Source organism: Lampetra fluviatilis, chromosome 1, assembly GCF_964198595.1.
Source record: "Lampetra fluviatilis chromosome 1, kcLamFluv1.1, whole genome shotgun sequence".
Classification (NCBI taxonomy): Eukaryota; Metazoa; Chordata; class Hyperoartia; order Petromyzontiformes; family Petromyzontidae; genus Lampetra; species Lampetra fluviatilis.
Genome location: NC_136275.1, coordinates 13,057,848 through 13,085,183, shown reverse-complemented (window position 1 = coordinate 13,085,183; position 27,336 = coordinate 13,057,848). Strand labels below are relative to the sequence as shown.

The following is a 27,336-nucleotide window of genomic DNA, read 5'->3' as shown; positions in this document are numbered from 1 at the left end:
ATGCCTTAATAGCTGCATGGTCAGTGGGTATTGCATAGCAACCGGAGATGTGCAGTTCACATCTATAACTTAAATCGTACATGCCAGACAGGATGTGAACAAATTACATCAGTGTCTATAGAACGTATTATTTATCTCAAGTCCAAACAACACATTCCTGCGGAGGGAGCTGGTAGGAACGTTGGGTTGCTCGGTCAATGGCCAGGGTCAACGGCGGCGTGGTGTATTCCGCAAATATGCCCGACTGTGAGGGCGGGCACAAGCCGGCGTTAGTAGGTTAAACGTTGAGTTTTATAAGGGCACCACGGGGTGACCAGCCCCTCCCCACCCAGCCCCACCCCTCCCACCCAGCCCCATCTCACCCTACCCACCCAGCCCCTCCCCACCCAGCCCCACCCCTCCCACCCCCCACCCAGCCCCTCCCTATCCTCCCCACCCAGCCCCTCCCCACCCAGCCCCACCTCACCCTACCTACCCAGCCCAGCCCCTCCCCACCCAGCCCCACCCCTCCCTCCCCCCACCCATCCTCCCCACCCAGCCCCTCCCCACCCAGCCCCACCCTCCCCACCCAGCCTCTCCCCTCCCTCCCCACCCAGCCCCTCTCCACCTTCCCCTCTCCACCCAGCCCCACCCCTCCCATTTTTTGATTCACGACGGACGGACACAATAATCCCCTGTGGGCTGGTGGAACCAGGAGGTTCCTACCAGTACAACTTCAATCATATTCGGTTGGTTTTAGGAAGAAAAAAGTTATCTGTTGAACGGACAGCATCTTGATGTCACAAACCATTGCACAGAAGATGCAATTGATTGCATCTCACGTGCAACAAAGATAACCGTAATTGACGTTTGGGACAATTGCCGTTAACGAGGCCAGCACGAGGGGTGGGTGGCCAGCACCACGCCCGGCCGCCTTTGTCTCTCCCTAGGAGGCCAAGAACCGGTTCAGAGAATCGTGTTTGGTGGCCGTGAGCAGAAACCGAAACTCGGGTGGCCGGGCTCGTAGCGCAGGGCGCTCTTCGCTATTCGCGACTCCACCGCTTCCAATTCACGCAAGCGCACACACGGACCCAACGCATATGAATACATCAATACACGAGTCTGCCGATACAGACAGAGAGAGAGAAGGGGCCAGCACAGTGGACACGACACTCGTTCTCATGCCCGCCATCCCGACACTTACTCATCATCCTCTGCATACATTTAGTGTCACCGCGTCCAAGCGCAATCATTAACATCGCCCGGGGTGCGCACGCCACGGACACAAACGTACAAAAAAACATCGAATCGCACGTACGCATACACACGAATAGACACACACACACACAGACACATCGACACACACATCGACAGACACACGTACACACACAGACACACGCGTTTCGGCATACAAACGGGAGTATAAGACACCACGCATAGGCACACACAAACGCGCGTATAGACGCATACGCATATTGACACACGCACAGACAACGCTGTTAAGCAAGGGTTGGGTTGGTGGTGTGGTGGTGGTGTGTGGTGTGGGGGGGGGCACGGGTGGTGTGTGGTGGGGGGGGGCACGTGTGGTAGTGTGGTGGTGTGGTAGTGGTGTGGGGGGGGGGGTGCACGGGTGGTGTGGTGGTGTGGGGGGTGCACGTGTCGTGTGGTGGGAAGCTGGGGGCGGTGGCTGTGACCGGCACGGGCACTCGGCTCGCTCCCTCGGTCGTTGCTGTTGTTGGTAGTGTCCAGAGGCCGGTGACGGGATGGCAATCCTGGGCAGGTACTGGCCCCTGGTGCGATTCCTCGCCCCTCTCGCAGTCACCATCCTGGCCTCGGATCTGAGCGAGCAGGTGAGCCACCACCACACGCACGTTTACACCTACGCAACAGACGCACGCACATGTGCAAGATCTGTGTGTGCATCCACATGCTGACTGAATGTTTTTTTTTTATACGAATAGTTAATTGTGATGGAACGTCGCCTATGCAAGGATTATCCAGCTGATACGTGCAACTCAATTCACATTTACTGCGCACAAACACCTTGCGTAAATTGCGCATACTGCATGTGTTCCTCGACCTATATAGCGTACACACATCAAATATTACGTCCACACAAGCATCAGCACATGGACGCATTCATGCTGATATATTAACAGACCACTTCGACACACGGATGCCAGGATGCAGGAGGAACGTGTCACTGCTGTTAGCGTGGCGTGGCCAGGGATCAGAATAATACTTTAAATTTTTATAGCCATCATTCATGCTAATATCATTCCATAACGCTGTTACATTCATTATAAAACGGACCAAATCCCACACAAAGCCACAACACGCACACACAACCGTAGATTGAGCAGGCATCATCCGTGGTGCACACAACAGAGAGATATGAACACTTTTTTTTTGGCATTAAGTGCCATTCATGCCTTTAACTATTCCTAAACGTACATGAAGAGTAAACCATCGTAGTCTGCGCTCTACACAAAATCTCTCCTAAATTCCTCTCGTGGTTAGCACACATGTATACATTGGCGTTCATGATATAATTGACTTACGTTATCTACGCACAATGATGGTTGTTGTTATTGGATACTCGCTGCCACCAGAGTATGTGCACGTTAGTACGTTCCCATGAACTGTACAACTCAAGTAAATTCTACATTCTACGTCACGTTTTGGGCCGACCTGGAATATCCGGTATTTATGGGTTAAAGCTGCCTCCAATATGTGATTTGCTCGAGTAACTCTGAAATTTACATCAGCCGCCACTTTTTTCAAACCAATTTTAGTTGTCCTCCATGAACTCCAGTTCTAAGGAAAAATAAGGACTCAAGTTGGCAGTCCCTAGAAACGTGGTATATAATAGGGTTAAACGAAACAGGCCTTATGTATATGTCTGCAATATTCATAAATGAAAACATTTATGAAATTGAATTTTAGGATATATGTATGGCACCTAATGTTAACAAAAATGAGCAAATATTAATTATCTTACATTTGTAAATAAGCAGATTATAGAATATCAAATTCACGGGACCAATACGTGCAAGTTGTTACTTGCTCGTGTGTGCACTGATAAAATTGTTAAGCTGTTAACACCATTGCACAGGATATTGGCAACTTCCATCAGGATGCTGGTTACTAAACGGTAGTCACCAGGAAGGTGGTTCCAACCAACATCCTGTGCAATGCTGATGGCAGCATCATTTAATTTTTATCAGCACACAAGGAAGTTAAACTCTGTACGAATTTGCTTAACGCTTATTTGAGATGGAAAGTTCCATCTGTGACAAATTAACATTGTGCGCAGCTTTGTTACACTATAGGTAGTTTACTTTCGTGAAATGAAACGCTGCTTGTAATTTTAAAATTAAAGTACAGTATCTGAATGTTTTACCCCAGGTGTTAAATCGTGGGATAGCGTCGATGAACAGCAACTCGGTGGAGACACTGGCCAGCTATGGCCTAGCCTACTCCCTTATGAAGTTCTTCACGGGACCCATGAGCGACTTCAAGCACGTGGGGCTCGTGCTCGTGAGCAGCCGGCGGGAGCGCTCCAAGGCCCTGGGCTGCATGGCCGTTACCGGTGCCATGGTGGCTGCCTTCCACATGCTCATTGGTCAGCAGATGCTCATCATTCTGGTTCTACCCCATCTGACCCGTGCAGCCAAATGTTGGCAAATAGTTCCTGACTATATTATAGCTGATTTTTTATTTGTGATGCTTCCACGCTTTTTATGGTTTTAGTTTTTATTTAGTTGCCGAGATTAGTTATGCAATAGCTTAGTCTTTTTAATTTGTAAGTCATAAGTAAACTTCGGAGCAAGATGAATAACTGGAGGAAATTGTGCAGAATAGGCACAAGAAGCAGAGTTCAGTGCAGACCCACTTTGCTCATTAAGTGACTTCTTGATGTTGTGGAGAGAGTAACCGTTTATAGGTGTGCACTAAGATGTAGTCAAATTATTGTCGCCTCAATACAGCTCACGGCTCAAAATGTATCGTGGTTGATCAATATTTCTTGAATGAAATTTTTTTTGCTCAGCAACAACGACTGGGTGTAAAAATAATTGGCCTTTTTGTCAATGCAAATGCTGGGGAAAAGTGTGTGATGCATTTATGTGATCACTAATGTGGAACTCTCATTGTTCACAGCGCTCACTGACTTGGGTTATTACACCATTGATCGGCTACATCAAGTGGACGAGGCTGTTGGGAGAAAAACGCGGCAGGCTTTTCTGTACCTGGCGGCTTATCCTCTAGTTGATGCCCTGGTGAGTTACTGGTGACTCATTACACCAACATCCAACTTAGGGCTCTTCCAGAAAAAAAAATGTTTATCCAGAGAGCATTATGCATAAAGTATACAAGTGCTCTTAAAAACACTTTTTTTTAAATACTGTAGTTGCAATTTAAAAATGTAAGCAAGGCAAATACTGTAGTCTTTGCCAACAATACCAACGATTTCAGCTGTATTTATATGTTCCCTTCAGGCGTGGACACATGTGGGCATATTGCTGAAGCACAAGTACACCATGATTGTAGGCGGTGCCTCCGTTTCTGATGTCTGCGCACAGGCAAGTCAGGCCGCAACACAGTGCATTCTTTGACATTTATGAATTAAAAAAAAAATCTTCAGGATTAAGTTTCACAATTCGATCAGTTTATGCCATGTCTCAACTACAAATGTTTAAAATATGTCCATTGGAGGCAAGCTGCTACTTTTTCTAACCTTTGGCAACCGGTTTGAGCTGCACTTACCAAAAATGTCTCTCGGTGTGTCGGCAGGTTGCATTTGTGACAGCGTTTGTACATAGCAGGATTGAGTGTGACCCGCTGCTGGTCCCCATCCTGGCCTTATACACCGGCGCCATGGTCAGACTCGCCATGGTTTGCCTTACCTACTACATCAAGGTGCAAGGCCTTCTTCTTAAGGAAGCCAGACCCGATGTGGTGAGAACACGATTGAAGACATTATTTCAAATGCTTTTAGAAAAATATTACAATAATGCCTGACTTATAGACCAATCGTTATTTGAGAATTTTTGAAGAATGTGCATAAAATAGTTCTTCGTCCACATGGTTCTCTGGCAGGATTGTGACTGTGCATTTATGAACGCTTGGGGTGTATGTTTAGACAGAGGTATCGGTGTGCAGAATGCTCAACTTCTGGTGGCCATTGGCACTCATACTGGCGTCCCAGAGAATCAGTCGGCCCATTGTCCATCTGCTGGTATCTCGAGACCTCCGTGGAACACCTGCTGCCACGGAGGTAATGCAACGATTGACATTCCATTACGTACTTGGTTATACTGCTTATATGTTTGTTGTTGAAGAAAACTACAAAAAAGATTAATATGAAATATTTAAATGAGGAAACCCGTGTGCAGTGAAATGTCGCTTGAATATGTGTGCAGTCAACTAGTCATTGTAAACAAAACAAGCAGTGTCGTTGTGGAGAATGTACGTAAAAATAAACAGATCATACGGCTAAATCTTGACTTAAAGCGTTCGTGACTGCAGGAATTTATATTCTTTAGGTCTTTCGGTGAAAAAATATAGCGGGAGATCTATATTTTTCACCTGATGACGATTGCTTGTGTTGCGACCGAAACGTCGTGATATTTTTATTATTTTTCTTCTATCTACGTGGCTTTACCGTAACAAATGTAAAGTATTTTTACACATCCCATCAGCCATCTGGCACTCTGGGAGTGCATAATCTCAGCAGGATAAAATAATAAAACTTTGTACCTGTTTTGACATTCAGCGTTTCACAAGCCTGCCCGCAGCAATGTTAGCCAACTGCCAGATTTCGATAGGCAAGGACCCTCCCCACCAGATGCGGTCCCAGTTCGACGAAAAAACAGACAATGCAAAACGAAATAATCATCAGCATCGTGGAGAGTACAAACGACAAGATAAATAAGCAGAGAATGAATTCATGATTCTCCTATTGGGATGCTCAGTGTCGAGGCCAGTTTGCTTGTGTTGAACACATCCTGCTGACATGATGCAATCCTAGAAGGCCTTGGGGCTAACGGGATATGTAAACATTTGTTATTTTTTCATATGGAGGAACAGATATGTGAAAGAAGCTGTCGTTTGCTTATTTACTATCTTGTCCACTGTAGAGATATTTTTAAATGTAGTTATGGGTATGATGTGTAAATCTGATTTCATACTCTGCCAAGTCCTGTTACAAGTGCAGCCTGTCACAAACACACTGCTTTATACACTGATTGCTGTGTTGCCTTCCTGTAGGCTGTAGCAATCATGACAACAACCTATCCAGTGGGACACATGCCTTATGGATGGCTCAGAGACCTGAGAACAATATACCCAGCTTTTTGCAAGGTACAACATTGAATCTGTATATTTATGTAAACATAACACGTAATTTTTATGTGGGAAATATCTGCCTCGTTAAAAAACCCAACTTATTTGTGTGGCTTATATACAACACCAATAGTGCTAAATGAACCATGAAGGTGAAAACTGCTCCCTCAACTAAAATGCAATTGCAAATGCGATGATTTATTACCCAATAATCCCATGGGGTTTAACACCACGCTGGAATCATATAACCAAACAAGAAAATGTATTTTCAGCCTCTAAGAATGTGCAGGATATACATTTGAAGGTCACTCTAAATTTTTGCATATTTAGAAAATGCAGCCTATACTTTAGGGGTTTTACTTGTACAACAACTGTATGCTACAGACTAATCCCAGAAACCGCTCACTGTCAACACCTGGAGGATACTTCTCTCCTGCAGAGATAAGGAACTTCACAGCAGCCTGTTTTGCTACTGCCTTCAGCGTAAGTACAATTCATGATAATTTTACCAATACAATTCTGGTGAATCGCCTAACAGCAAAATTTGTACTTTCTGATTCTGTTATGTCTTTCGTATAAAACAATGTTCCCATACTCTGCCACAGTTGTGCCTGCTGATGTTCTGGTTCCCTGGCCTGGCTCAGAAAATTCTGGTGACCATCATTGGGCTGGAGCCCACATTTGCCCAACGCTGCATTGTTCCACTTCAAATTTTTTCGTTCTTTCCAATCCCAAGTAAGTGCTCGCTTTTTCCAGCTGTGCATGCTTCCCATGTGCATCATCATGGGATCTGAAAAAACCCTCGACTATTTAAATGTCTTCCCTCGATGGGAGGACTTTCAAAACTAGAAATGGGTACACACCCAAGACAGCATCCACTATGGAGTAGTATAGAGATCAACTTGTGTTCCAAGAGATAGGCAGATTGTTGCATCGTCATACCCTGAAGAGTTAATGATGGCTATGGGAGGTCTTTGTCCAGCAGTGGATAGATCATGGTTGATTATGATGAGAATGAAATATTTACAATGGTGCGAGACCATTGGTACCTCATTTGGCAGTAAAAAATATAATTGTTTTTTTACCCTTTTATCTGGCAACAAAACTGACACCTTTTTTACTCCGAGCTCTCATACTCTGATGGTGCATTGTCTTTGAGTTGTGCGCCTTTTGGCGTCATCTGGTCCAACCCATGTGAGACTAGGCTCTAAGGAAAGCTGTTTCGGGTGTGAACCAATCAACTTCAAGGACAGTGCACATTATCAGAGTTATGTTTTTTGTTTGCATTATGACCGCAGGTATTGTGGTCTATGCAAACATGACTCCTCGTAAAAAAGGTGTCAGTTTTGTTGCCAGATAAAAGGGTAAAAAAAAACAATTATCAATGGTGCGAGAGTTAAAAACAATGACCATGGAGTGAGAAGTTAGTACATCCCACCCTTGATCACAAATGACACATTTCATCTGAGCCATACCAGCCAGGGTCCACCCCAAGGTTGATGCAGATGCAGTTATTGTTACTCACTGTTGTTGGTATTACCAGGACTTAAAAAAAATAGCAAATTGTAATTTCTTGTATATTTCTTCTTTTAACGGTCAAGCGCTAAAGATTAATATCTGTCCGATTTGGATTTGGAAGCTCAGCTGAAAATAAGGTTCCATTTGATTTTGCTGTGATGGATTTATCATTCCTATTTAAAACATTAACCACATGCATTATTTATCTTTATAATGTCACAACCAGAGAGAATACTAGCTATCTCAAGACTAATTTAGTTTCCATTTTATTTATTTTACAATTTTATTATTTGTCGATCGACAATAATTATCTATATAAATTCAACTTTGCATGTTTAAATAAATAAATTACAGAAATAAATGCAATAAGCAGGATTCAAAATCGCCTACCTTGTCACACTTTGTATCACCAAGGTCAATTCGATATTGTGCTAGAGCATTACCTTCTGCCACTGCTAGATACCGAGTGATCGTCATGTCTCTTTCCTTCACAGTTACAATCCGTGCACATCTGAGTGGATGGCTCATGATGCTCAAGAAAACGCGAATCATGGCCCCAAGCCCGTTTATTCGACTCACTGTACTCGTTAGCTGCCTCCTCGCCCTACCCTACCTCGGGTGGGCATTGACACAAAGAACATTCACAGAACCACAATGTACAAATCAGAAAACGCAACACATTTGTCAACAAATGCATCACAATGTACACATGCTAATTAGAGTGGTTTCTTGTGCAAATGAGCATCGAGGTAGCAATCAACTCCTGTTCATAGCCCTAAATTAATTATGGAAATTTCCCATTCCTATGGCAGGGCTAAGTCTATGTATATGACAACCACTTCATTTTCCCACAGTGGGCTGTCAATCCCCAAAATACATACAGGTATTTTGTCTACTGTTTCTTAAGTTGAGTTCTTCTGTTAACTGATTGGTGCACTTTTTGTAACCTGAAACTTTCATTTTTTGAAGCATTTAATTTGAAAAAATAAAATGTATTTTGAACAATGACTTAAAATAAAAATAGTTTATTTTATACAATGTTGTGGTACACTGACCTGAACCAAATATTTGGATTTGAATTAGGCAAATACAATACTTAAACATGTCTATGCTTAAAATGTGCACACTGCCAAACATTGGGCGTTTGATCGACTTCACTATGAGCGCCCAGCTTAACCATCTTTTATTAGAGTGTCAAACACATGCTTGCACATCAAATGAACACAAATTAGACCATACATTATTCTTCAATTTGCTTCTCGAGTTTGACGGGAGATGTGACGGCTGTGCACACATGGTGTGTGGTGGTGTGCAGTGTGCACGGTGCCGCTCTGGGTGTGGGATCACTGCTGGCGGCCTTTCTCGGCGAGGCCTTCTCTGTGATGGTTGCTTTCTGCTACATCTGCTACAAACAGGCATGGTTACCTATCTCTCTGCTCTAAAAGCATAAAAGGACAACTGTTGGGGATGGGAATTGAAATAAATTACAATCAATTGCCAAATAAAGTTCAGATGGGCACATATTGCATGCATTATTCACAAGTAAATGTAATCACGTTGGAAACGTTGATACTTTTTTATAGTCATTTCTCTTTATTTGTGTTCTTGTTGTTTTTAAAGCTGCTTGATGTCCCAAAGGGCTTGCCGAGTGCAGAGACGTCCGAGCCATCAGACGAGAGCGACTGGAGCATTTACGATGACGGGACGTGTGAGCGTGCCACGCTTATCAGCGATACGACCGGTGCCACTACCGTTCCACACAGAAAAGGGCTGTACACATAGCAATACTCAGACCAGTAAAAACGGCAGCTTGCAACAGAGCAAATACTCCACCATTCTGAGAGCTCTCAATCAAGACAGTTGACCTCTGGGCCACAGTGGAATCATAGATATGTAATTGGTCAGCATTTAAGGCAAAGGACCTCTTTACAGTATTGTGCAGCCTGTGTCAAAATATAAAAACACGTCTTTGTTGAGGTGGATATTTATTATTGAGGTTTTTATAATTTTTTTAATTTGACAGTTATTCATCTTTGGATTTCATTTGTGTATAAATGTTTACTAAATTTAATTCAGGTACGTATAATACATGTGCATATGACCACATTAGTTCAGGGGAAACAAGAAATGCCTTGATGTAACAAATTCACACCAATTTATTTGTAATATGTACAAGTTCTTAAAAATGTTTGTTCGTGACAAATAAAAAAGGCTTCTTACCATAGAATGAACCGTTGAAGGTATGCTATTATTTCTTCATTTTAAGTGTTTGAATAAAAAACACAGCAACTAAAACCACGTGATACAATCTAAAGCCAACAAAGTCAATACATCTGCAACAATACTTATTAAGCACAAGGCACTTTTATTGGTGTGGATATTTTCTGCTATTATTGATGGCAAACATATGGAGCAAGTCATATTCCAAAATCAGATTTGCTTAAAACCATCAATCTATGCACCGAACATTTTGCTGCATGGTATTATAGAAGCCAGCTGATATTGTTCCACTCATATCTTTATCATCTCGTTGAATTGGATTGCCACTGTAATTAGCATCACTTTATAACAGGCATGAACAGAAAGGAAACACAAGCTTCATTGACGAAATGCAAACCCACTGTAAGCACATTCTCGAATCTATATAATTTAGCACAACAGCAAATTCAAGCCATTTTATTGACCCTTTTTTTATTTTCCCGGTTTACTGTAAGTGTATCACTCATAGCAACACAACTGCATACTCTCGTTGAACTCATTGTCTCTATGAGAGTTATTGTTCCCCCAGTACAAGACAGATGTAATGATTTATATATGCTTCCAGCATTAGAGCGAAATAAAAAAACACCAGTTTGTAAAGCAACTGTACAATAGTTTATTAAAGTCATGAAAGCAGTTGTACTGAATTTAAATGTTGGGGATGGTCACCTTGTGATCATCATCTGTTTCAATGCCAACTTCCTCCTAAAAATAAGAAAACATATATCAACATATTTTACAGTGAACATTGATATTGCTGTAGTTACAATCCAGTTTGGATTTATAAAACGTCTACATGCAGTCTCATCTCTCAGTGATGTTCTATGTGTCAAATATCATCTAGACACAGTATCTCAATCTTCAGTATGGTCATCATGGTAAGCATATAACCTACACATATCCTGAAGGTCTCAAGACAGGATGGCAAATATTTGGAGAAAAAAAAACTTTCGTTCTTTTGGCAAAGTAAAAAAATGTTTGCACTTACGTAAAAGTGTTTTTTAGTCTTAGGGTAGCCTTCCAAAACTGCATCAATCATATCTGTAGCCTGTAAAATAAGATTAACCAATATTTTACAACATATCTTTAAGGAAATGTACAATATCAAATTAAGTCCCAGTTCAATGCAACGTTGCTTTGGTAAATTAAACCACACCCAGCCAATGCATCAGCCATACCATTCTCTTTCTTCTTCTCCACTCCTTCACATATTGAACCCTATGTTTGTACACCTACAAAGGAACAAAAACTTCAATATTTTAAACAATACATCTTCTTTATCAACAGAAGATTCTAGATCTAACGTAGCAGTCAGAACTTGCTTATACAACAGCACATACCGCATAAAATCCATCATAAATGTACCTCTTCCTTCTCCTCCGGCGTGACGACATTAGAAGAGTTTTTGATCGTGTTGAGCCGCTCCTCTAGTGCGGAGCAGTCTGCACGCAGCCGCTCTGTCTCCCCCTTTAGGTCTTCGGTGACCATGGAGTTAGTCAATCCTCGCAGTTCTACACACACACAGCCCATGTTTACGGCTCTTGCCTTGCTTCATGATGATGCTTCATGATGATCATGGACAGCAGGGTGGTGCAGTGGTATCACTTTTGCCTCACACCAAGGAGCTGGTTTAAATTCCTGACTCGGGTGGCTTTCTGTGTGGAGTTTGTATGTTCGTTCCTTATTCTGCATGGGTTTCCTCTGGGTTATCTGGTTTCTTCCCATAGCTAAAACCAAAAAAGGCATTGGTGTTAAATACAACCCCAATGCTGGAAACAGCGTGGCTTTCTTGGGTGATTGATGAAGGAATTAGTATGAGCTATGGGTAATCCACTGCTGGATGAAGGCCTCCCGAAGCTGCTGTGTTTCATATTGACATAAAACATTCTGATTCTTTACAGCATTACAACCTTACAAAATTTCTAAAACTAAGGTTTTATTTTTCGATTTAAAGCTTTCGTGACTGCAGGGATTAATCTTATTGGTTCTTTCGGTAGTGTCACGTAGAAGGGAAAGAACCAAGAAGACTAAGGTTTTACTTTTAAGATTCACCTTGGCCAGGTCCCCATGTTGTATAAATCATCATCAGATCTCTTTCAGATGTACAATACCTGACAGTACGTATATGATTGGATACTACTATTCTCACACATACAGGAGCATACATTTGTGCATGCTGTCACACATTACAAACGCACCCCACGTATGTCAGTTAAACACAGCAAGGTAACACATGCAATACTGGTAAAAAAGAGGAACTCTTACTCTATATGAACCAAATTATTTATGAAGCACAAGCAAATGTCAGATTATTTCCCCATCAGTTGCCATTCCATTTCATTGCCTTAGATTCATAATAATAATGCACAAGGTAAAATATTTGCCTGAAGTGCACAACTGTATATGCACCACACAAACCTGCACATTTTCAGGGAATACTTGGCAGTGCAGTGGGGCAATGTAGCAGTATGCCTTACCTGTCTCCAGCTCCTTGCAGACCTGCTGATTCTCCTTTATCCCTTGATTGAGCTCCACGACCTTCTGGTCCAGGTCCTTCAGTTCATTATCTGCAACTATCGGAAACTGGTCCTAAAAAAAATCAAACAATATTTTGTCATAATTTTGAGCAATTTCCATAGACAACAAAAAAATTGTTTATTCAAGTACATTTTTCCAATTGATAATTTACACGGCTATAAACACGAAGGATTCTTACATCTCTAATTTGCTAAATGCATTAAGGAAATGTCTTAAATGCCAGCTTTGTGTGGGGAAAAAAGTGTTGGTTTTTCACCTGGTTGGCAAAGTAAATCTTCTGCTTTCCATAAACTTTCTCTTTGATCTGCCCTTCCTGAGCAAGTTGGTCCAGGGCTTTTACCACAGCCTGTGTGAACAATTACAGGACACCAGGCATAAACAGATATACTGAAAAAAAAGCCAGCATGCACTTTGAAATAACATTTGTAAACGGTCGATTTGTGAGGATATTTATTTTCCTATTAATCGTTTTTGAAAAAACATACGTGCATCTGTCAAATGCTCACCGTCTTTCCGAAGGCATGTTGCTTGTTCAGGTTTCCCTGTATATCTTGAGCACTGTATGGGCGATTCTGGTGATTCAGGTAATTTAAAATCACTCCAGGGGCTGATAAGACAGAAAAATTGTCATCTCACATTAAACATGTAAAATTTCGGTCTATCAATGTACCAATTCCAGAAACGTGAACATTTAAGGGTGCAAATGCCACACAGACTGCTGCTGTTACTGTCAGCATTTATGCAAGGTCAACCTGTCTAAGCCACGTAAGCGCATCTGCTCTAACGTCAATAAGATTGCATGACGAAGAGGCCAGGGGCCTCTTGTCAGTCGACAGGGCAAATATTCAGGCCCTCTGCGTGGACGAGGCTGAAACAGGGCCCACTGCTCGCCTTCGCAGAGCTCAAGTCACGGCCACGATGAACGCTGGTCCCCAATTCCCTCGCTACAGAGTGGTGGTGAGTTGGTGGAACAGAGCGGGCCCAGGGTGACACTCGCCTGTCGCGTCCTTCGTCTTGCTCATGGTGATGACCGGATACTTGTTCACCTGCGGCAGCGCAGAAAAGCCAGACACCTCAGTCGAATCACCCAGACAGCCCAAGTCACTCAGCATACATTGCCATTCATCAGGCAGCCAAGTCACTCTCCAGGCAGCTCAGTCACTCACTCACGACTACATAGTTACCCAAGGGGTCGCTCACCTGCCAGCCTATACCCTCAGCGGACAAGGTCACCGATTCCGGTCGTCGGGTCAGGCACTGTGGCTCACGGGACACTCACCAGGCAGCCGAGTCGCTCACCAAGCGCGTTGTCATTGACACGAGTAGTGTAAAGTTATTTACTGAGTTGAGTTAATTATTGTAACACGAGTTGTTAGGTTGTGTACGTATTTGTAGGGTGCTAGGAGTTAGTGTGTGAGCGTTAGTGGCTGTCGGTGGCTGTGTTAGTGGCTTTGTCAGTGACCGTGTCAGTGGCTGTATCAATGACTGTACTAGTGACTGTGTTAGTGATTGTGTTAGTGACTGTACTAGTGACTGTACTAGTGACTGTGTTAGTGACTGTACTAGTGACTGTACTAGTGACTGTGTTAGTGACTGTACTAGTGACTGTGCTAATGATTGTGTTAGTGACTGTGTTAGTGACTGTACTAGTGACTGTACTAGTGACTGTGTTAGTGATTGTGTTAGTGACTGTACTAGTGACTGTACTAGTGACTGTGTTAGTGACTGTACTAGTGACTGTACTAGTGACTGTGTTAGTGACTGTACTAGTGACTGTGCTAATGATTGTACTAGTGACTGTACTAGTGACTGTACTAGTGACTGTGTCAGTGGCTGTACTAGTGACTGTTAGTAACTGTACTAGTGACTGTGCTAGTGACTGTACTAGTGACTGTACTAGTGACTGTGTCAGTGGCTGTACTAGTGACTGTTAGTGACTGTACTAGTGACTGTGCTAGTGACTGTACTAGTGACTGTACTAGTGACTGTACTAGTGACTGTGTTAGTGACTGTGTTAGTGACTGTACTAGTGACTGTACTAGTGACTGTACTAGTGACTGTGCTAGTGATTGTACTAGTGACTGTACTAGTGACTGTGCTAGTGGCTGTGCTAGTGACTGTGCTAGTGACTGTGCTAGTGACTGTGTTAGTGTATGTGTCTGTACTAGTGTTAGTGGCTGTGTTAGTGTATGTTTCCGTGTTAGTGTATGCGTTCGTGGCTGTGTTAGTGTATGTGTTAGTGTATGTGTTAGTGGCTGTGTTAGTGTATGTGTTAGTGGCTGTTAGTGTATGTGTTAGTGGCTGTGTTAGTGTATGTGTCTGTGTTAGTGTATGTGTCTGTACTAGTGTTAGTGTCTGTGTTAGTGTATGTGTCTGTACTAGTGTTAGTGTCTGTGTTAGTGTATGTGTCTGTACTAGTGTTAGTGTCTGTGTTAGTGTATGTGACTGTGTTAGTGTATGTGTCTGTACTAGTGTTAGTGTATGTGACTGTGTTAGTGTATGCGTTAGTGGCTGTGTTAGTGTATGTGTTAGTGGCTGTGTTAGTGTATGTGTTAGTGGCTGTGTTAGTGTATGTGTCTGTGTTAGTGTATGTGTCTGTGTTAGTGTATGTGTCTGTACTAGTGTTAGTGTCTGTGTTAGTGTATGTGTCTGTACTAGTGTTAGTGTCTGTGTTAGTGTATGTGTCTGTACTAGTGTTAGTGTCTGTGTTAGTGTATGTGTCTGTACTAGTGTTAGTGTCTGTGTTAGTGTATGTGTCTGTACTAGTGTTAGTGGCTGTGTTAGTGTATGTGTCTGTACTAGTGTTAGTGTCTGTGTTAGTGTATGTATCTGTACTAGTGTTAGTGGCTGTGTTAGTGTATGTGTCTGTACTAGTGTTAGTGGCTGTGTTAGTGTATGTGTCTGTACTAGTGTTAGTGTCTGTGTTAGTGTATGTATCTGTACTAGTGTTAGTGGCTGTGTTAGTGTATGTGTCTGTACTAGTGTTAGTGGCTGTGTTAGTGTATGTGTCTGTACTAGTGTTAGTGGCTGTGTTAGTGTTAGTGGCTGTGTTGCTGTATCAGCGAGTGCTCAATCTGTTGAACGTTGGCGCTTCTCTCTTCCTTCTAAATTGGCGCGAAACCCGACCACGTGACCAGCGAATCAGTCACGTGACTCTCCCGGCGAGCGAGAGGGGTTGGTGGTGAGGGGCGGGGTTAGGGGCGGGGTGAGGGGGTGAGGGGCGGGGTTAGGGGGAGAGGGGCGGGGTTAGGGGGAGAGGGGCGGGGTGAGGGGATGAGGGGCGGGGCTATGGGGTGAGGGGCGGGGTTAGGGGCGGTGTGAGTGTGTGAGGGGCGGGGTTAGGGGGAGAGGGGCGTGGTTAGGGGGAGAGCGGCGAGGTTAGGGGGAGAGGGGCGGGGTTAGGGGGAGAGGGGCTGGGTTAGGGGGAGAGGGGCGGGGTGAGGGTGTGAGGGGCGGGGTGAGGGTTGAGGGGCGGGGTGAGGGGAAGGGGCTGGGTGAGGGGGGGATGTGGCTTGGGGTGAGGGGGTGAGGGGCGGGGTGAGGGGGTGTGGGTTGGGGTGAGAGTATGCATCCTTGCAGTCACGAAAGCTTCAAATCTAGAATTAGTTGACTTTGATGGCAGTTCTTCAAGACGGTTGTATAACACAGTCCTGTAGATGTCTCAGGTAGTGTGAATATTGTCATAAAGGCACCGACGATCAGTCATACCCGTATTAAACACGTTACTTGAGTTTCACAATCAGAATTTTTTTTTTTACTGGAGAGATCCAATGAGCTATCAAGCTCCTTTTCACAGATGTCCTGACAGTCCAATCACTCACCAGACGCTGTCACTCATCAGATAGCCAAGTCACTCATTGTCAGTACTTGTACTGTTAAAGTCCCCATTGGATTTTCATATCTCTATAATGTGCTGCTGTTAGCGAGCACCTATTGAGGTCGCACGTTGGGGGAGTGGTGGTGGTGGCCATGCACGTGGCCTGTATGGGATAGAGTGTTGCCCCCTTGCACGCGTGGGGGTTTCTTCGAGTTATAGAGGACGCCCTTTGTTTCTTCATTGCTGGTGTTCACCCACCTCACCAGGTCCTACTTCATTTAATCGTGTTCGCACGCTAACGGCCCTGTGTATCTTAACAAAAGGAGGAAATTCCGCATTCCTATGGCAGAGGCCAGTCCATCCAACCACGGTTGACATTTCCCAAAGCGATTTTCATGTTTATCGACCCTGGTGGGATGACGAGCCGGCTCAACCCCGACGACTTTTGTCACAAAATAAGCATGTGTCCTAGTTGAAGGCTTATCGTCCGCCTAACTAAATAAGCGACGGTCTTTACCTCTAAATAGCTGACAGTTGACGAGCATTGGTGCAAGGGAGCCTGACTGCTACTGAGATACTAAATATTGAAGCTGGTTCAGAGTTTGCTTGTACGGAATGAATGCTGCTGAAACAAATGCCCTCCCAGAAAGAAGGCAGTGCAGCTGATGGGATGTGTAAAGATACTTAAATTTCAATGTGGAGACACAACTATGCTATGATAAAGGACCATTTCCCGAAACGTCATTTAATTTATGTTTCCTTTTCAGGAAGTCTTGGCTCATGTGGTGGGGGTATTTTTTTTCTACATGGGAAGGAGGGGGCTTAGTGTCTACTCATTTACTCTGCCCATATTAGTGTGTAGGTGTTTGCACACAAAAGCGAACATTGACACCCAAGCCCGCTGTGGGGTGGCGGGGAACGTGGTCTCGTCCCGACACCCCCCTGGGAGACTCCACGCAGATTAATCCCAACCCAGACTGAGCGGCGCCCACAGCAACAGCTGTGGCAGCCACAGCCACTTCACGCCGAGGGGATGAGGGAGAATCAGTCACGAGGTGTGAAGACCAGGGCAAGGGGCCCCATCTGCCCTGTCCAGATGCCCCCGCCGGGCAAACCCAGTGGGGTAGTGATAATTAACTCCTGATGAGAGCTTGAAGCCATCTCTGATTTGCGTGGAAAGTTTGTCCTTAATCTGCGTGATGGGCCACTGCTGTTAAAGTGGATGGGAAACGCTTACAAAAATTACACAGGTGGCTAATGCAGTAATATAGTAAGACCAACGTGTGCATTGTTTTAATACAAGGTCGTAGCCATGGAGTCAACATTGGGGGGGACCAAATCTTCCAGGGGATCTGGGCCCCCCCTCCCCCCCGAAAAAAAATCTGCCACCCTTCCTCTTGCTCATGAGGACACTCACTGTGAATGGAAGCTGACTGTAATAAAACTGCTTGCACTTTAATCAAAGAAACACTAATAATGCTATTTATCATAAGCAAGTACAGCTATACGAATATGCAATAAATGATAGCTACTACAGTACAAATATCACACATGCAGCGCAACATAAATGATTGACACTTTACTCAGACTTAACGTGGGCTTTCTGACAAATATAAGGTAATAAAGACATTAACGTGAGTTGAATCCGCCCGTGAGCGCCACTGTTGGTCGCTGGGTGAATGTGTGGCTAATTAACTTTCCAAGTAACTTTTCAAATGGTTGATTGATTAGCAATCGCAAATCTGCCCGTTTTCACCAAAAACGTTTGTTCCCATTCGACAGTGAGATAGCCTACGTAACACTCATATTACATTTTAGTTTTCCACTTTTTAATACATTTAAAAATAATGAAATTGAGAGACAGGACAATGTTTGACATTGATTGTACCTACCCACAGCAGTCCAGCAACGGCTTCTGCTGGGGCACGGCAACACAACTTGGACAAACCACACTCAGAACTGCAGTACACCGTAATACTAAAACCGGTAGTAATAATAATGGCAATTTTAAAGTTTAGTTATGATTATGATTACATTTGCTAATGATTATTTCGGACGGCGGTGCGTGGTTGCCTGTCGTAGCATAGCAATTATTATTTTAAAAATATTTCTTATATCAATATATTGGGGGTGGGACATTTTGAGCATATTTGAATATGGGGGGGGGGGATATGTCCCCCCCAATATATATAATTATGGCCTTGTTTTAATATAAAGCGATACAAAACACTAGACGTAGCTACAAGTACACAGGATCCAATCACGACAGAGCAAAATACTTTATAATTAACTAACAATGTACGGCACTTATTGACTTTACGTAATGCATGATGCATGTTTTCCTTTCAAACATACCTTCTGTAATTTTCTCAATCGGGCTGGCCACATAAAACACATTATTCTGTTATAAATAAGAAAATACCGGATACTTCGACTGAAAGTGCTATACGCTATCAGCCAACGATCTATCTCACGGTAAAAACTCAGAATCAACAATTTCAGAAAATGTTATCAATGTTAAGAAACAAAAATGAGACTAAATTTGTGCTACGTATTTACATGGGTCATTGTGGCTAAAAAGTTTAACAATGTAATTAGATATGGCCATTCAAAGTGATTTTCAATACAATACCGTCTTGTCTCTCAATGGGCTAGGATGGTGGCGCAGTGCTTAGCACTGAACATGGGCATCTGACCCAGAAATCATGGTCCAACTTTGGTCCAAAGGTTCCAAATCATGGCCCAACTTTGGTCCAAAGGTTCCAAATCATGGCCCAACTTTGGTCCAAAGGTTCCAAATACTGTACATTCCAACGCTGGGATGTTCACCGGGGAGTTAGATTCCTGACCATGGCTAACATCAGTGGGTAGTGATATCGAAACCGATCCTGCACCCCCTTACCAATTTGCACTGACCAGTGCGGTGGAGTTATGATCAAACAACCGCAATGACTGACACGACGAGGGAAGGCCTTTATCCAGCAGTTGATTGATACAGGAAATACTGTAAGCTTTAAAAGAAATACTGTAGCGTTTTAGAAGTTTAAAATGTACAAATTATATATTTAAAAAGTATGTAATACTCCAGGTGCAGTCGATTTATGCGTGGAGCATGGAGAAGGGTTGCATGGTTGATCCTTCCCAGCCCTTGACGTACCTGTGGAAAAATAATACACACAAGTACAGGAATACGACGTTAGTATTATTTCAAATCAAGTATATTTGCTGATCATTGTCACTGTGCAGAAATAACAAAAATCTCCCACTGTAGAGATTAAAGTACAGCAATTTACGATTACAGTACATATCACATTACTTCGATTGACCATTTTTCAACATAAGATGCTGTGTTGCAATTCACTACTAATTTTTGTATGCACAGATTGCGAAACTATTACGATTTTCCCAAATGAATTGCTGTGTATACTATTTAAGAGTGCATAATGTGTTTAACATTTGTGAAGCATCACCAACCGTTGCACCGCAAAGGCAGAATTGTTTCAAATAAATGAGACCAAAGTATCTCTCAAGGGAGTCCTCTCTTGCCAAAACAAGAATACAAAATAAAAACATCCTTTAACACATTCCAAGGACATGCAGCCAGCTTTCACGCGCATGGATTAGAATACAAGATATGTTATCCTTACCGGGGACTATATTGCTCGAGTGGCGATTCAGACTTGTTTGGGGATGAGTGCGACCATGTCTCCTCGCTGTCAGATGCCCACCGTGGGTCAGGATCACAGTACACGTGTGAACAGCTATTCCACGAGGGTTCCTGTTTGCATACAACACCACCCCTCTCTTCCTCCACCGCTGCTCCATGCGAGACCCACTTTTCAAGAGGCAGTGGCTGGGATGCGAGCAGAGTCTGTGAAGCGTGCCATTGTCCCATTGTCCCCATTGCAGGGTGAACCAAATCTTCTTCCCACTTCCAGCTGCTGCCCGGAGACCGGTCGTGCAGGAGGGATGGAGGCTCGGAGCAGCTTTGTGCCAAGCCGTCTTTGACCTCCTGTGACCCGCCGGCCTCCCCGGTTCCATGCTGCAATAGGCGAGATAGCTGCGCTATGTACCGGATGGTGAGTCGGAGTGTCTGGATTTTGCTGAGTGGACGACCGGCGGCCACCAGGTGAGGGGGCAGGATGCCCTGCAGTGCCCGCAGTGCCCGGGTCAATTTGCGCATCCGCAGCTTCTCACGCTCGTTTTTGCGTGCCCGCCTTACTCCAACACGCTGGTTGGGTTGGTTTTCTCTGAAAACGTTGTGTTAAAAAAAAAGCATGACCGTCGGTTACTTGCAGTCGATGCAAAGTGACACCACTTGATTTGTTTTGGTTAAAATAATGCAATTCAGCGGGTGAAATAAAAAAAATAAGCCGGTGTACTGCTGAAGCATTATTTTATTTCAAATATTTAAAATGTACAGCACAATATATGAATAAATTAGACGTATTCTTGGTTCTTTCGGTAAAGTCACGTAGAAGGGAAAATAATAAAAATATAAACAATAAAATTGTGTGTTTTTCACATCTGATGATGATTGCTTGTGTTGCAGTCGAAACGTCGTGATAATTGTATTGTTTTATATTTTTATTATTTTATTGTTTCCCTTCTACGTGACTTTACCGAAAGAACCAAGAATATGAATCCTTGCAGTCACGAAAGCTTTAAATCAAAATTAGACGTAGTTATTTTTGATTTCTTATAGTTTCATGAAAATTCAAGACAACTGCAGCATATTTCCATTTGTTTTCCTGAATATAAAACGAAGTACTTTAAAGTTTACACAGTTGTGCGCTGAAATAATGTGCAATAAAGATACGGTGTGGAGTATAAATGAAACATATGGCACAGTAAAAGCAGATGTACAGTAAATAAATCCACAAATAAAGTATAATGTACGTATATTAATACTATTGTACTTTCTTAACATTGCAGTACTCCATCAAATCGGATAAAAAAGCATGTGCTATGTTCTATGGTTCTTTCGGTAAAGTCACGTAGATAGAAAAAATAATAACAAGTAAATAAATCAAATAAAGTGAATAAAAATAATAAAAAAAATATCACGAAGTTTCGATCGCAACACAAGCGGTTTATTTTTTCTATCTACGTGAATTTACCAAAAGAACCATAGAATATGAATTTCTGCAGTCACGAAATTTTTAAGTCAAAATCATGTGCTATGTTCTTCATGAGACGAGAAATGGTTTCAAAGGGAGACACATACCGTCTGCTCGGAGCAAGTGGACCTGCGGTCTGAAAAGCATCCTCCCTTATGTCCAGGAACTCACAGCTTGCCTCCATGCTTCCGTGATAATTCTGTTGATGAAAAACCAAACATTCGTCAAACAAAGGGTTCATAAAAGTGCATTTGTTTTATGAAATAAATATTAAAAACGACCGTTCGTTATACCACAATTGAACAGACAGCATTTAGAATTCATTGGTGAAAAGCCTCTTTGCAATTTTTAAACAAACCCTCAAACGTTGCACTTACCTATGCTGATGTGACCTAAGTCTTCACTACAGGTATTTGCTTTTCTTTACAATTTTTGCGTAATAGAACTCACAATGGGGCCAACCCGTTAGCAGGAACATAAGAAGGTAATGGACGAAATTGAAGACAGAACCACTCTGATGAGTCTTGTGCTGTAGTCCACGTTTATATGCAGTTGAGTTTGAGGGCTGGTGAAGGATTGGGAGGGTGAGTGAGGGGTACTTCCCAACATGCCCTGCTGCAGCACATCAAAGCCACTTCTCTGCATGGTGTGAAATTGCCACTTAGCAGATGTCCGAGACACCAAAGTTCTAACGAAACTGCAATGTGAAGGACAAAATAAATACACCCACAGTGAAATTTACTTAAGCAGGTTTAGTGATTGCACATTATAAGAGACTCGTTAGATAATAACACATAACATCTTAATTATAACAATATAACTGGTTATTAAAATATGCAGAGATAAATGCCCCGGGTAATGTTGATCACTGTGTATACAGAATGTTAATTTGTTAAGTGTGTATCGTCGGTGGCTCATTAAAGCCGAATCTTTTACGGTTTGCAGTTATCTACCGTGTAACACATGCAAGCACGCATACAAAAAGCACAATGTTCCCTCTTCTCTGCGTGACAGCTTTGTATCTTTGTATATATATGAGCCACATAGTATCTGTAGACGAGCCATCGCAAATTGCAATTGCATGAGTAAGACAGATGTGCAATTCCTCATACAATATCCAATTCTCCTTTATCTAACACACGTGTTTTTGAATTATACTGGAGTAATAAATGGACGCCAAGCTTCACACATATTCCATCACTCTGACTTCATAAAGTGAAGCGTTTACAGTGACAACAGCAGTCTCACCAACGGGTTTACACTTTATTGATATTCACTTTTTTCTGTGGTGAGCATCAACCCAAGTTCTGTTTAAGCCTGACAGACGCGTGTTCATTAGCACATAACACACAGGTCATGGCACCGGTTTGTGCTGTACCGCAAGCTTTCCCAAGCAGGCCGGTGCCTAGCATGCTGTGTCTGTTGCTTCCCCGTCTGTCACCACCAGCATGACGCGACTGTCAGGGTCCACTTCAAACAAGCCCACTTCCCCATGGCACTGGTGTCTGACACCTAAAGTTTGCACACCATGCATACTCAGTGATGTTTTAAGTTTCACGCTCTCCCACAACCTTATATCTATTGGGAACTTTCAAATGTGGGGTTATTTATAATGCTAAATTATTAGATTTTTTTTCCTATTTCATAAAGGCTGTTGATGGGGTTCTATGCTGAACGGTGGGTATACAATGGAATTTTGAAATGGCTGCAATCACCTTAAACATTTTGCAGGTTTACAAAGGCAATTCTGGCTTCGGTTCAGAATGAGCCATGGCACCAGAAAGAATGTTGCTGCCCTTTGCAGGGTAATGTGGTCATCATTTACAGTCTTGAGGTCCTCCTTATAAAAAGTAAGCCATTGTGTGTTGTCAGATGACAACTAGTCAAGCGAGGAAAACCTAAGATATTTCTCTAAACACAAAATGAGGAATTATACAATGCAGTTTGGATTTATATATCGTCTAAATGCTACCACATTTACACACAATATAAAGATTCTGCAAATAAAGTGTGGGCATGTTTATTGTTATAGATGTACATAAACAGTGGACATGTTTATTTATAGAGAGATAGTCAGGCAGGGGAAAAAAAGGTCTTGAGCCTGGACTTGAGCAGGGCCAGGGAGTCAACAGCACGGATGGTTAGTGGAAGAGAATTCCAGGCCGTGCCGGTAGCATTGGAGAATGGGAGGCCTCATGTATGTATGTTGAACTTCTTTCGCACCGTATGTAGCCAACCGTGTTGATTAACTGAGGGCTTCAACAGAACGCCTTGGTTGGTGAGTGTTCATTTTACTATCTTGTTTTCAGAATATTTTAACTTCACTTTGCATACAAAAACACATAATCGCGTCCCTTAGGGGCCATCTATAATTGACGTCACGCGATTTTGAACGATTTTTGACCCCCCCCCCCTCATCACACGGCGTCACAAAAAGTCAGACCCCCCCCCCTTCAAATATGACGTCACAAAGCTCTACCCCCCCTCCCCCAAAACCACATTTCCATTTTGAAAATAAAACATGCTTCAAATCGCTTTAAACTACTGTATTGTCATTGTAGTGCGTATTTAATGTATATTTAATTAAGTAGAACGTGTTGTCTATATTTATTTAGAGTTGAGAATTTTGATGTGACGTCACATTTCTCAACCCCCCCCCCCCTCGTCACACATCGTCATTTATGGACGGCCCCTTAATTGTTATTGTAACTTTCAATACCCATATTATATATTTAAAAAAAGACTCAATATTATTGTTTTTATTTCAATAAGTATATCTTGATCCAATAGAGAGAGAACCTTTTAAAGTTATAAACACACGGTGGGGGCTCAGCTCATCAGCTGTGGCATCTCTAACGATCATTCACACCCTGCATGCCATCTCATTAGCTTATTCCTCAGAAGAAGTCTGGTGTGAACATAAGTGAAGAGTCTTGTGAAGTGAAGAGCCTTGCCTTCGTGTAGTTGTCTATCAGCTGATTATTTCTTTCCTGACTGCTAAGCATCTTAAGATGACTTATTAAACGTGCTTTCTCTGTCACATGCATATTTATAGTGTAGTATACTAAAGCCTAACGTTCTGATTTACACATAAATTGAATGTATAAAAATTATATTCATGTGCAGTGTTTTATAAAAATTTGAATGGATCATAGAATAATGAATGTGAACATACACCAGAAAACTGGAATACTGAGCAGTTACACAATTATGGCATTAACAATTTTAATTTACTGGAAATAGCATCTTAAAGAAATTGCATCTCATGACACTTGACAAGTGTGGAGGCTACCTTCATGAGGACTGTGGTGAACGGGGTGTAGAGCAGGGCAGGGAAATGTGGAAGAGGAGTGAAACTCCAGAGTGATGTCACGAAGTAAGAGACTGAAGGCCAGAACCAAGAAAGTCCCAAGGCAACCTCAGGGTGGCCAGTGCCTCTCACAAACTAGTGTGGTCCTCGGACAGTGTCAGGATATTAAATGTATACATACTCTACATTCAATTTCGATTTAAAGCTTTCGTGACTGCAGGGATTCATCTTCTTGGTTCTTTCGGTAAAGTCACGTAGAAGGGAAATAATAAAATAATAAAAATAACACATAATAAAATAATTATTTTATTATTTTTATTTTTATTATTTTTAAAGTCACATAGAAGGGGAAAAAACATTATAAAATAATTATTTTATTATGGTTTATTTTTTATTATTTTATTATTTCCCTTCTACAAAAATAAAACATAATAAAAACATTTTTGTAAATTTTTTATTATTATTTTATGATTTCCCTTCTACGTGACTTTACCGAAAGAACCAAGAAGACGACTCTACATTGTTTTATTGTAGTGCTAATGTCTCTACTTCCAATATGTTCATTCAGTGACTGGCAAAAACTGTAATTTATAATGTATTTAATAGTAATACTGTAGATTAATTTCCAGCTCTTGTTAATCCACTGCAGAGTGAACACATTTCCATGTCATCATGGTCATAGGGGTTGTTTGACCATACTTTACCATGCTGGTTCGTGTCAGTTGTTGAGAGCAGAGGCCTAGGACTGCTTCAGATATCACTCCCCACTGGTGTTAACTGTGGTTTGGAATCAAACTTGGGTAACCATATTGAGAGCTCAGTATGCTAGAATAAAATAAACATTAAGGGTAGGGCAATTAGGATGATAAAATTAAACAAATTAGCAATACCCTACATTATTCAAGTAGCCTATATACCATGTAATGTCATAAACATGTGGAGTATGTTAGTATCTAGAATGTTTTTAGGGAGTTATATAATCCAAGAGAGAAACATCAAATATAGCTGAACACAAGTAGCATCAGCTATGGCTGGTTTACACCCTTTTGTGTCAACAAAAACAAAACCATGTGTGTAGAGAAACTTGGATTTTGAGACCTGGTTTAGGTTTAACTTGCTTTTTAATGGTGTGAATCTGGAAACCAACACTGCCAAATACCACAGGCTTCTGAAGGAGGTGTGATTAAACAACTGTGTGCTAATGAACCCACTTTCTTATTATCCAAGGAAGTGGCAAGATGCTAACATGAAAGACATAGTAATGGGGCTAACAGTGTTTTGCCTGTAATTATGTTTTCTTTGATTAATAACAAATATAATTTGTTTTCACAATCGTCAGCAAATATGGATATATAAATATTTAGGACCGGAAACTGGGAATGTATAATGGCAATGAGCGTTGTCCACATCACGCAGACTATGAAGGGCCTACATAGTAAATTGAACGAGCTAAGTGATGCCCCCCGATTATAGTGGACAAAAACAAAACGACATTGCGCAGTAGAAAATACTTTTAGGTCATACACAACAAATGTTGTGCTTAACACAAAACGTACATTTAAACCACTAACCAACCAGGGTGCCAATGTGTGCTGCAGTTAATTGCAGGCCTCCTGATGTTTAGTGTTGAAGGTGGAGAGGACTTGTTATTGCACAACTGCTTAAAATCAGGTCCCCTTCATGTTGATTGAAAGTGAAAAGATACGGTTGCACAACATGCTCTTTTATTTAAAAAAATTGGATACTCAATAAAATACTTAGCATTAAGAAACCACTTAAAATGTCAATACTTTGAAAAAAGTGTTACGTCAACATTGTCAACAGTTGAATCTCATTAACATTCACAGAAATAAGGAAATATTACAATTCTTATTATGCATAAACCCAGCTAATCTATTACTGTATAATTTGTTTAAAATGACTGATAATATGACCTTTTGTACCTTTAATTTTTATAAAACTGAAAGAAGTATTCAAACAGACTATCAAGAATGATTTTTTTTTTATTATAAAGTAATGTATTGCATATACAGTAATTTGCTAAAGTGTATGGACAATTTTTACATATGAGCAAGGCAATTACCAATTAAAGATTTTAAAAATACAATACTGTCTACATCTCTACATAGGTAAATACCTATTTAGGTATATTATTTTTGCGAGTAACATTACTACTTAACATACTCTACAAATAATATACAAATAAGACCACTATTAATATTGGACATAAGCGATATCAATGTATCTTCATTGAAGCAGAAGCTGCCCATTTTGTACACAATACACAGGTGCACATGTGGAACAACAATTACAGGTGTAAGTCATGCAATTCAGTGTTCAAACCTGGAAAATGTGTCTACAGTGATGACAGCCCACTTCATATTAATGCATGTTTTTATGCTTTATGCCAAGTTTCCGCAGGAAGGGACGATGTTACTCTGTAATGCCAG

At 41.9% G+C, this 27,336-nt stretch overlaps 3 protein-coding genes across 4 annotated transcripts; 1 reads left to right on the top strand and 2 right to left on the bottom strand.

The window, feature by feature from the left end:
* The first annotated feature begins 1,630 nt into the window (after positions 1–1,630).
* On the top strand, positions 1,631–10,044 carry LOC144934786 (mineralization regulator ANKH-like). 2 transcript variants are annotated; one of them, XM_078861062.1, is made up of 12 exons: positions 1,631–1,829; positions 3,388–3,604; positions 4,141–4,259; positions 4,479–4,562; positions 4,774–4,938; positions 5,123–5,257; positions 6,250–6,342; positions 6,709–6,807; positions 6,930–7,059; positions 8,337–8,460; positions 9,158–9,257; positions 9,481–10,044. In XM_078861062.1, the coding sequence occupies exons 1-12, from the start codon at positions 1,743–1,745 to the stop codon at positions 9,622–9,624; spliced, it is 1,497 nt and encodes a 498-aa protein (XP_078717188.1). In that variant the 5' UTR covers positions 1,631–1,742; the 3' UTR covers positions 9,625–10,044. The 2 variants fall into 2 exon arrangements, with proteins under 2 accessions (XP_078717188.1, XP_078717102.1); XM_078860976.1 differs by having other exon boundaries at positions 9,463–10,044.
* A 635-nt stretch (positions 10,045–10,679) lies between these two features.
* On the bottom strand, positions 10,680–13,414 carry PSMC3IP (PSMC3 interacting protein). The gene is made up of 8 exons (XM_078863674.1): positions 13,405–13,414; positions 13,146–13,246; positions 12,896–12,985; positions 12,579–12,690; positions 11,467–11,612; positions 11,280–11,333; positions 11,090–11,149; positions 10,680–10,806 (listed from the first exon to the last, which is right to left on the bottom strand). The coding sequence occupies exons 1-8, from the start codon at positions 13,412–13,414 to the stop codon at positions 10,750–10,752; spliced, it is 630 nt and encodes a 209-aa protein (XP_078719800.1). The 3' UTR covers positions 10,680–10,749.
* Positions 13,415–18,172: 4,758 nt separating this feature from the next.
* LOC144934726 (uncharacterized) lies at positions 18,173–22,034 on the bottom strand. The gene is made up of 4 exons (XM_078860841.1): positions 21,954–22,034; positions 21,684–21,775; positions 20,104–20,706; positions 18,173–19,613 (listed from the first exon to the last, which is right to left on the bottom strand). The coding sequence occupies exons 2-4, from the start codon at positions 21,758–21,760 to the stop codon at positions 19,556–19,558; spliced, it is 738 nt and encodes a 245-aa protein (XP_078716967.1). The 5' UTR covers positions 21,761–21,775; positions 21,954–22,034; the 3' UTR covers positions 18,173–19,555.
* Positions 22,035–27,336: the final 5,302 nt, after the last annotated feature.

What these genes read in the sequence shown, in the direction of transcription:
- PSMC3IP (XM_078863674.1), bottom strand. An exon ending in AACATGCCTTCGGAAAGACG is followed by an intron (nt 12,986 to 13,145) that starts GTGAGCATTTGA and finishes TTGTTCACACAG; the next exon opens with GCTGTGGTAAAAGCCCTGGA. An exon ending in AGATTTACTTTGCCAACCAG is followed by an intron (nt 12,691 to 12,895) that starts GTGAAAAACCAA and finishes GATTTTTTTTAG; the next exon opens with GACCAGTTTCCGATAGTTGC.
- LOC144934726 (XM_078860841.1), bottom strand. Translation starts at nt 21,760, where the DNA reads ATGGAGGCAAGCTGTGAGTTCCTGGACATAAGGGAGGATGCTTTTCAG. An exon ending in CCACTTGCTCCGAGCAGACG is followed by an intron (nt 20,707 to 21,683) that starts GTATGTGTCTCC and finishes CAACGTTTTCAG; the next exon opens with AGAAAACCAACCCAACCAGC. An exon ending in CTCGAGCAATATAGTCCCCG is followed by an intron (nt 19,614 to 20,103) that starts GTAAGGATAACA and finishes ATTTTTCCACAG; the next exon opens with GTACGTCAAGGGCTGGGAAG.
- LOC144934786 (XM_078860976.1), top strand. Translation starts at nt 1,743, where the DNA reads ATGGCAATCCTGGGCAGGTACTGGCCCCTGGTGCGATTCCTCGCCCCT. An exon ending in GAACACCTGCTGCCACGGAG is followed by an intron (nt 5,258 to 6,249) that starts GTAATGCAACGA and finishes GCCTTCCTGTAG; the next exon opens with GCTGTAGCAATCATGACAAC. An exon ending in GTTTTGCTACTGCCTTCAGC is followed by an intron (nt 6,808 to 6,929) that starts GTAAGTACAATT and finishes ACTCTGCCACAG; the next exon opens with TTGTGCCTGCTGATGTTCTG.